We start from the raw sequence: 10,290 nt of genomic DNA, 5'->3' as shown, positions 1-10,290 counted from the left end.
CATGGAGGCACTTCCCCAACTGAAGCTCCTTTCTCTGTAATAATTCCAGCCTGTGTCAAGTTGACACCCCAAACCATCCAGTACAATTCTCTTTGAAAATATTATAAAAAAATCAAACTCAGCATTCAAATTAATTATTGTATCCTCAGTGCCCTAGCTAAGCAAGTGTCTCTGTGACATCTGGAAACAAATACGTATGATAACCTAGGCTGAGGGAAGAGCCTCTCTGGCATCCAGTGATGTAGGAGTCTTAGGTTCTCTGTGAAAAGCCCCTCTCTACTGACAGAGGCCTCTTTTTGTAGACATCTCTTCTACATGTAGCTGGCAGGGTGCACACCCTGTACTAACAGTATGCTGGCTTCAGTTCATGAGCTAGAAAGACCTTGTAAAGGGAGTTTTGGTTGTACAACTTGGTTGAGATTATAGATTAGTTCTAGGTTACATAAATAATGAAAATTATGTTCTGGGATATCCCGTCTACTTGAATAACTTGCTCAATTAGACGTAACATCATATTCTAGTACTAGCTAGTTCTCTTGTGATCCATGCTACTGTGCAGTGTCTGCATCCAAAAGTAATGCTGTCAAAGGCATCATGATTGCACACTCTACCACAACCCTAGGGCCCACAGGCTTAAATCAACAGACGGGACTGGTTAAAGAAGTAACCTACAACACAGAAGGATTTAATACGCTAATCCTTACTTACAACATGCTTAAAACACTGCAAACACGACTGCCTAATTTTTAATATTAAAGACTTTAATCATTTTCAGTTGTTTCATCAAAGATAAATATTAAAATGTAGTGTGGCAATGTTCCATTACCAAATTAAGTATCAGTTGAAACACATCTAAATAAGGTATCACCAAAAGGTATACTTTTTATTGCTTCTATGAATCAGGTAAAAATTTGGTTAGCATAAGCCTAGCTAAAATTATAACTGAGTCATTTGTTCATTAAAAGTCTCCTGGAAACTGAAGGATGAGATTGAAGGAGACTGGAAGATTAGACTACAACTTCAAAGAGGTTATAGCATTTAAGTTAACCATCTTTTTACATTTAAAAATAAAATTAGTTTTTTGTTGTCTGTTTCTAATAGGAAATATTCATTTTAGAGTATCATGAAAAAATGAAAATAATTCTACACTCAAGAATAATCAAAGTTAAACTTCTGGTATATTTCCTTTTAACTTCCAGTTGCATATGTTAAAATGTGCGGAAATCTGTATATGCAGTTCACTGAGCAAAAAAAATCCCACAGCATACCCACAGAAGTCAGGAGCCAGCCTGTTAGCAGTAAGCAGAAAGCAGTTCCTAAAAGCTCTTCCTGCCCTGCGTCTTAGTCATTCCTTGATTTTACTTTCCCTCATACATGTAGCTCTCAAAGACATACTGTTTAGTTCTGCCTTTATAAATGCTTTATTAAAATATGAAATATTTAAAACTACCAGTCTTATAAAATATATATCTAAAATTGATATGGCTATACAACTAGCTTGATTCATTCATTCATTCATTCATTCATTCATTCATTGTTTTTTCATCTATAATGATGATTAATGAATATACCACAACTTATTCTTAGGGTTAGGCTGCTATTATAAACAAATCTATAAACAGCACAGCAGTGAGTACAGATATAGGAGTTGCTCTGGGACATATTTCTCAAGCCTCACAGCTCACCTACACTCTAAATATTCATTCTCTTTATGTAAGTTACATCGGTCAATATTTACTGTGTTGGAATTTTGAAATATAAACTTAAAAGACCCAGGAATAAGTCTATTCCACATTGTGTACTTTAATTTTATATTACTATGTTTCCAGAGCTAATAAATATGACTACATGAGACTCAGAAAGTGACCGGTAAAGTCGAAGAATGTGACAAGTCTGAGCAGCAGTGACACATACTCTGAAGCATGAGGACCTGAGTTTGGATCCTCAGATCCATGGAAAATCCCAGCACAATGGCACACATCTGTAAGCCCAGCACTGAGGAGGGAAAGGCAGAGACAAGCAGATCCTGGAAGCTTTCGGGCCTGCCACCTAGCCAAAATGATGAGTTCTTCAAGTTCACTGAGAGTCCCTGTCTTGGAAAATGGAATGGAGCATGATAAAGGAAGATACTCATTATCAACTTCTGCCTTCCACACTGCATATATAAGTTGGTTTCTTTTCTTTCTTTTTCTGCTTTTTTTTGTTTTGTTTTGTGAGACAGGGTTCCTCTGTGTAGCCCTGGCTGTCTAAAACTCCCTCAGTAAATCAGGCTGGCCTTGAACTCAGAGATCCACCTCTCTCTGCTTCCCAAGTGCTGGGATTAAAGGTGTGTGCCAATGCCACTACTGCCTCCACCACCGCTCAGCTCCAAGTTTGGTTTCATAAACAGTGAGTTGTACCTGTGGAGGATACTATGTCTGTTTTGCTCAACTCTGCATCCTAACAATTGAAATGGCTGTGCTTTCGTTAGTAAACACTCCTTATATGTTAAACAGGTAAATGATGAAGTACTAAAACAGTCACATTAATTTGAATGTGTTTCCATTTAAATATATGGTCTTGTGCAGCCTTTTACCCTTTAAGTGCCAATCGGCATGAAAAGGTCAATGCCACTGTGGTGATTTGAATAGGTATGCCCCCCCACTCGCCACACACAAGGGTTTGAATGCTTGGCCCATAGGGAGTGGCACTATCAGGAGATGTGGCTTTGTTGGAGAAAATTGTCCCTGTAGGAGCAGGCTTTGAGGGTCCTATGCTCAAGGTACATCAGTGTGGTACATAATCTTCTGCAACTGCCTGCAGATCAAGATGGAGACTCATGGCTCCTCCAGAACCTGCCTGCATGATGCCATGTTTCCCAGAATGATAATAGACAAACTTCTGAACTGTAAGTCAGGCCCAATTAAATGTCTTCCTTTATGTGATCATGACCTCTCTTCACAGCAAAGAAAACCCTAACTAATACTACTATGTTGTATCATAAATATTTATACTATGTAACCTCTACACTAGCTTACATATAGCGTAAGTACTAACACTAGGCATTTCCTTTCACTAGAAAAGCTACATTAGCAGCCTACTGGCTAACCAGCCTCCTGATGAGCCCAGGACAAAGCTTGGCTGCAGCCCAACCTTCTCATTTAACACCACCAAGTCACTACTTACTTTGGCTTTCTGGAAAAACAAACGAAAACAGCCTCTTGGATCCACATTGCAGTTTTTGGCCATTTCCATAATAAATTGCATTACAACAGCTTGATGTGCTATCTGTTCCATTAGAGCGCCTTTCTGAAAAAGACATGCACCAAAGTTAAAACACTTCTGGAAAGAGACGGAGTTGGTACTGATGCAAATTTTGTGTTTTTAGAGTACTTTTAATTTCATTCTCTTTACTGTTGAGTAAAATATTCTAGGAATATAAAGTGAACATCTTACTGCTATTTCACAGAACAGAATAACTACCTACTTCAGGCAGAGTTCAAATTGTGACTGCTTTATGGAAAATTGAAACCTGACTTTCTAACTAGTAAACAAGAGGAGAGGATGCTCCCAGCACACAGGACAGGATGATCAGAGGCGGCAAAGTGAGTGAGTGAGTGAGTGAGTGAGTGAGCGAGCGAGCGGGCTGGGGAACAGCCCAATCCCTGCAGGAGCAGGAGCATGAAGGTTGGAAACAAACAACAAAACTTCCTAATTCCTTCTAAGACCCTTCCTCCTCTCATTTAAGGTAAATAATGTAAGAAAATAAAATAAAAATTACGATTCTATTAAGGTTTCCAGGCATTCAAGTTTCACACAGTACCTGCTCAGCTTCTAGGTGAAAACTCCATAAAATAAGATATTTAGCAGTTTCTTCACATACGAGGTATGGGTGGTCAGACAAAAACCTCTGACTGTCATCCCATCGACTCAACATACCTGTAAAAAAGAATCCAATCACAAATGTCAAATATTTCCTTTCTTCCTGTGAGGCAAGACACAGATTTTAAATGTTACTCTTTAGAGACAACTCACAGTTCCAGACCAGTGTGATATATGACAGGGCAAGCCCAGAAAGCTGAACTTCTTAAAGCAATGGCCAGCAAGATTTATTTCAGATAATTAGTCTGGCTTACGAAGAGTGGCCAGTTGATATCTCCTGCTTACAGAAATACCCAAAGTTCCACATACATTGAGACACTTGATCGTCCCTTACGGTTAAACCTTGTACAACTCAGTACCATTTACTAAGAGAACAGGATGGTTTTTATTAAAAAGATGAGTGAATAAGAATCTCTGCTATTGCCTAGCTGTGGCAAAGACTGCAAATGCAAGGGCTGTCTGGGCCACAAAGGTAGGTCAAGGACAGCCGGAGCAACTTTGCAAGACTTGTTTCAAAAACAAAACAAAAACAAGCAAACAAACAGACTAGGGCATGGTTCAGTGATAAAGTATTTGCTTATTATGCATGAGGCCTATATTATCTCTAATTTATTTTTTAAAGTGTCCAGGACACTTCAGGAAATGTTATTGGCTGGGAAACACTAGTTGGTACTGTAATCACTGATACCCTTGTCATGTTACTTACACTAGCCATTCACTCATGCTGTCATCTGGTCAGTTGTGTACAATAAACAACCATTCTTTTAAAAACTAATTGAACATATTTCAAAGGGTGCTGTTTTATTTCAAGATATTAAATGAATCCAAATAGTACCAAGTAGTACGACTGCATCTTTACCTAATTTAGCAAAGTCAGTATGACCAGGTAACAGGGCATCTGCAATGTGCTGTTCAGGGTTATCCTTGTATATACTGAGTACTACAACACCAGAAGCTTCAAACTTTAGATTTACAATAGCAGCAAACAGTATAGATGTTATTAAGCCATCATGGAGTTTCACAGGACTTTCCTGAGACTATGACAATAAAACTTCGTTTTCAACACAAAATGAATTCCTCCATACTAAATTTCACATGTGAACATGTCATCAAAACCAAAGACAAATATCTTACTTAAGAATACACAGCAACATATGGGAGCCAATTAAAAATTCACTATCTTTAGAAAAGGGTTGTAGGTAATTTCAACTTTTTTTTTTTTTTTTAAAGAAAAAAATCCCAAGGAGGACAGAGTTCCCCTGTATAACTCAATAATCCCTCAGTCTTTAAACTTCTCCAGCTTCTGTCCCCAGTGCCAGGATTGTAAGTGTGTACCATATTTTTCTGACAATTGGGTCATTTAAGATTTTGAGACACAGAATGATTATGCAAATTTATTTTAAACTACTTCCCATGGAATTAATGAATGCTGAGTCAGAGCTGATGAAAGCACAATCCTCCTTTCTTACATCTAAAGACATAAAACGATTCCTATGCACAGCCTCGGCCCACCCCCTCCCCCATAATATCTTTTGAGAAGGTACCAGAGAACCCAGGCTGGCTCTGTTCCTATCTCTCTCCATTTCTGGGATTATCAGACCTTTGCCACCAGGCCTGATTTATAGAGTTTGAGAGATGAAACCTAGGGCTCCAGGCACACCTGTCAAGCACGCTACCAAATGAGCTACATACCGAGTCCCTCTGCTGGCTTGCTTATACTTCTAAAGAGGCAATCCCTTCCATTTTTATCTACAATAATCTATTTGCCTCAACATGGCAGCATTATAACTGAATGAACAAAACCCTGTCCATTTGGATTCCGAGTTAAAGATAATATGAAAAAGATAAGTAACACTTGTTAACAGCCACACAGGTGAGATTACATGCCGAAGTTTTTATTTTTTAATACCTAAGACTTTAGTACTTGAGACTGGACAAGGATTGTATCTAAGCAAATTAGATCTCAAATTAGTATGAAATCAAGAAGTAGTCCATACAGGTCTTAAGAGAAACCGTGTGGGATTTTATAGGAAAATATTTAAAGAGGACCCACAGTTACAGGAGTAGAACCTATCTGAAATGACCCTTATTTGGAACACAGCCGAAGCTAACAGGGAATCAGACTCTAGACCCAAACTGACTCGGCTTCAGCTTAGGCAAGTCCCTTCATCTACATCTGCATCTTCCTCTGTAGGCAGGGCTAAAGCAGTCCCAACAAGAAGGATTTTTATGAATTACAGACAGTAATTCATATAAAGCACTTAGGCCAGTGCCTCACATAGGAAATACTTGCTGTCAGCCCTGGGAAGCTCTAGTTTTACTTACTGAACCCACTTTTCCCATGTTCCCACCATCTATCACCAGACAACTGTTTTTTTTACCTCCGTGCCTACACACAAAGTCAGGTTAGTTAAAACCAAATCCATCCTTCTCTCCGTCACCTTACCATGCTTCTGATGTTTCAGGTCACCCCATTAAGTATTCTATAAACTTCTCTGGCACTTCCATTTCTCTGAAGTTCAGTGACAAATTTTTTAGTATTAAGCCATCCCATAATTATTAGAATAAGACCTTAAATATTTTTTTCAGGTAATAGAAATGAAGTGTATTTGTTGTAGAGAATTTGGAAAGTTCTCAAATTTAAAAAAATATGCAGTTTTAATGCAGAGACAATTTAATTCCTATAATACATATAATTTTCAGTTCATTTTACTTTATAAATAGTTCATAGCTTTTTGAAAATACGGTTAAAAAACACATGGTTTTAGAATGCAACAAACATATTACAAGTGAGAAAGAAAACAACAGCTCTTGTGCAAATGTTTACAGTGCTTGGTAAAGTGTCCAGTGACCATCCTACATAGACTCAGAGAATGCTGAATCAAAGCTAACTCCAGCTGAAAGGGAAAATGTCGCGCTCTGAAAAACCACTGCACGATTCAAACAGCATCTCTAGGACCACAGTGATGTTACAGACACACGTAACTGTGGGAGCTGGTTAAGAGTAAATAACTGAGCTCTGTGTCTAGTCTAAACCAGCATTTTATATTTCCAAAGCACTAATAAACACAAATGCAAAGGAAAATCAGATTGCAATAATCCATAACACTGCAACCGTTAATTGGTAAATTTCATCTAAGTGTAAGGGTGAAAAACAGGAAAAAGAGAGCCATCAATAGAATAATGGAGATTTGAGAAGAACACAGGCACAATTGAGACATTGGTGTAAAGTCCCTGAAGCCTACACAGACAGTTCCCATCCACCAGGCTCTCCTTTTCAAGAGATGAGAATGGAATCTAAGTTTGGAAAGTCTCACTTGGAAGCTTTAATTATAGCTGCCATTACAGATGCTTTTTAAGGAGTTCATCAATATATCTCATCAATCTGGCAAATACTTCTTTCCTTTACAAATAAGCACACACTAGCAGAAATATCTGCTTTATCTAAGTTGGATAACATCAAACCCTCAGACTCTAATCTCAGACCACTATCAACTGTGCTATCACTTTGTAAACGTACACTTGATACCTCATCATCCCATGTAACTGGAAATTAGTCCACTCTATGTTGATGGAACTTGGTGAGCAGAAGTAGCAGGTATCCCAGATGCCTATTTATATGATACACACATACCAGAGAGTGGAAAGTAAAAGACATGAAAAGTTTGGCAGCCTACTACCTTAAGAACATTTCTGTGGATCCAATGTGCTGCAGCAAGTAGGGTATCTCCTCCAAAGTGAAAAGCCAATGTGCATTTCCACTCAGAAACACGCACAGTGTGAATCTGGGAGGGGCTAAAGTCTGGTTGGATTTGAAGACAGCAAGGGTCTGGTTAGTATTACAAGATGAGATGCTAGAAGCTCACAACATGTAATGGTAAACAAGTGTTTATTATCTGTGGATGCCAAGGCAGCTTCTCCTGGCTATCATATTAAACATACCATAGTTCAATAAACTAAGGGGTTATGGTGAGCATAGGTTTGAGATCATGCACAAACTCAAGAAAATAGAGTCTTCTTATCAAGGATGTTTCAGTAGCCTAGTCTAGGAAAAAAATAAAGCTAAAACTTCAATATGGCACTATATTCTACAAAATTAATTATTCCGCCACCAAATAGCAGCTTGAGTATATGGGTCCAATTTCTTCTTGGAAGGATCAATAACCCCTCGCATGGACAAGCCCACTCTAGAGCTGAAAGTGGTTCCTTCTCCTTACCTTGCTTCTACCAGTAATACATTTTTTGATCTACTAGATGAATTGGTTAGTATACACTATTTTATACTTATTTTATATAAAGATAAATGATAAATACGAACTCATGACATTCATTGGTCTTACCATGGAATATTCAGAATCTCAGTTTTATACAGTGAGAAAGGGTCTACTGTTGTAGACTCAGTCTTGGTGTCAAGGTAGATTATAACACCTTATGAAGTTGGGATGTTTTCTCACACAGAATTGCCATTTAACTGAAGCACTCATTCGACAACAAAAGAAGGTACTGTTTCTAACTTACTAGGTGGCATGGCTCCAAAACAACTGGCATACGGAATGCCAGGTGGGCAAAAACCAAAACCAAACCAAACTCAAAACACAAGAGCACTAGTGCCACTCTTCTATCAAATGTTATGTGTCTAGATAGAAGTAGCAGCAGATGGCCCATCATTCTCCTGCAGAGGAACACATGGGCTGTGATTGCCAGGACTAGGTAGGAATGGCAACTGACAACATGGGACTCATCTACAAATTACTTTATCTCTTCTGTCCTTCCCGATTGAAAGATTTGAAAATCTACCCGAAAGAGGGATGCCCATTCCTCTTATTCCTATGTATGAGATGACATATGACATATGTAGAAATGTGAACTTATGTGTTTAGCTCTTCAGGTACTAATCTTTGTTGTTGTTGTTTTTACTTGTCTATTTGTGACAGTCTCAGTACAGACTAACCCTGAACTTGCGATCCCCCAGCTTCAGTCTCTCAAGTGATGGGATTACAAGCATGTGTGAACATGCCCAGCTTTTTTAGGTACTATTCTTGAGTTAAATGTACAATTTCTCCTTTTGAAGCAAAAATACTTTGAGAGAACACAAATGGAAAAAGGTTTCAACATGCTACTTAGTAACAAAACATAAACAAAAGCCATGTCTGTTCATTCACACAATATTTGAATAAAAAAGTATGAACTCCTCACATTTCCACACAGCGTTTTCAATCCTACAGCATCATACTGTTTAGGCCTCAGAATACACCATGCATATATTTTCTGACTCTGCACTTCTCATGCTGTTGCTTAATCTTTATGGAAAATCCTGAAAATCTGCCCCTCCTAAACAAACTTGAACATTACCTCCTCTAGGAATCCTTCATTTACCTCAAGTTCACCCCCTTCACCCATTAGAAACAGCTAGTTCTGGGACTGGAGAGATGGTTCAGCCATTAGGACTGCTTCCTGTTTTATAGAACCTAAGTTCAGATCCCAGCACCCACACTGGGTGGCTTACAACCACCCAGAACTCCAGTCTCAGGGGATCTGACACCATCTTGTGGTCTCCATATTCCCCTTATATATGTGGCATATACATATTAAGGCACAAGCATGACTTTAATAAATCTTTAAAAAGAGCAAAAGCTCTGTTATATTTTTGTACATTTCTGTCCTATTATCTGAGTAACATTGTCAAGGAACTACAAATTACATAGCATCATATGCAAACCTGAAAGAAGAAAACCAAGCATCAAAGATGGTGCAATGGCTTGGTGGACAAAGGCTTCTGCTCCTCACCCGACAGGATGAAAAAGGAAGAACTCCAGCAAGCTGTACCCTGCCCTCCATTCATGTGCACCTGATCTCTCTCCCCACTGCACATGAAGTAGATAAGGTACATTTTTAAAATAATGCTAACCTTTTTATGTTTAAAAAATATTAAAAAGAAAATCCCTGAACAGTAAAGAAATATAAAGAAGCGATACCACCATAGAAAGCGGCAGTAATAAAGTACTTCTCTTTACAACCTGACACAAGAGAGGTCACAAACAGGTCTGGTGACACTACCAGAAGGATAGCAGAAGCAGGTTGGCCACGAATAGTTTGGGGGTCTCGTTTTATAGGTTCGTTGTTACACACATCTCTAACACAATAAAGAAGGAAACTTAAGCAGTGGACTTACCAAAATGTCTGATTTTTTGTTCATATTTCTGCATAAATGATTGTGATTTATCTTCATCTTCTGTCTTTCTTTTATCTTGATTAATAAAACTCTGGAAAAATTAAGGGACTAAAATCAACATTTTAACTCAATCTCTTCAAATATTGAATGCTTAGTAATCTTTCCTATAGACATGATGCTATTAGAATTATGGCAAAGCACTATACATCATTAAATTAATCTGCTAAACTCATCATTAAAAATATAAACATTCTCAT

General features: G+C 38.2%; 1 protein-coding gene across 3 annotated transcripts in view; it reads right to left on the bottom strand.

The window, feature by feature from the left end:
• Cdc37l1 (cell division cycle 37 like 1) overlaps positions 1-10,290 on the bottom strand; it is a 35,922-nt gene that overhangs the window by 16,861 nt on the left and 8,771 nt on the right. For all 3 annotated transcript variants that reach the window (XM_021196180.2, XM_029531173.1, XM_021196170.2), the window contains exons 3-5: positions 10,034-10,124; positions 3,803-3,918; positions 3,166-3,288 (exon numbers count right to left, since the gene is read on the bottom strand). In XM_021196180.2, coding sequence (XP_021051839.1) covers positions 3,166-3,288; positions 3,803-3,918; positions 10,034-10,124 — 330 coding nt within the window. The remainder of the gene's footprint in view (positions 1-3,165; positions 3,289-3,802; positions 3,919-10,033; positions 10,125-10,290) is intronic.

This window comes from Mus pahari, chromosome 1 (genome assembly GCF_900095145.1).
Source record: "Mus pahari chromosome 1, PAHARI_EIJ_v1.1, whole genome shotgun sequence".
NCBI lineage: Eukaryota > Metazoa > Chordata > Mammalia > Rodentia > Muridae > Mus > Mus pahari.
This window is presented reverse-complemented; position numbering and strand designations above follow the sequence as displayed.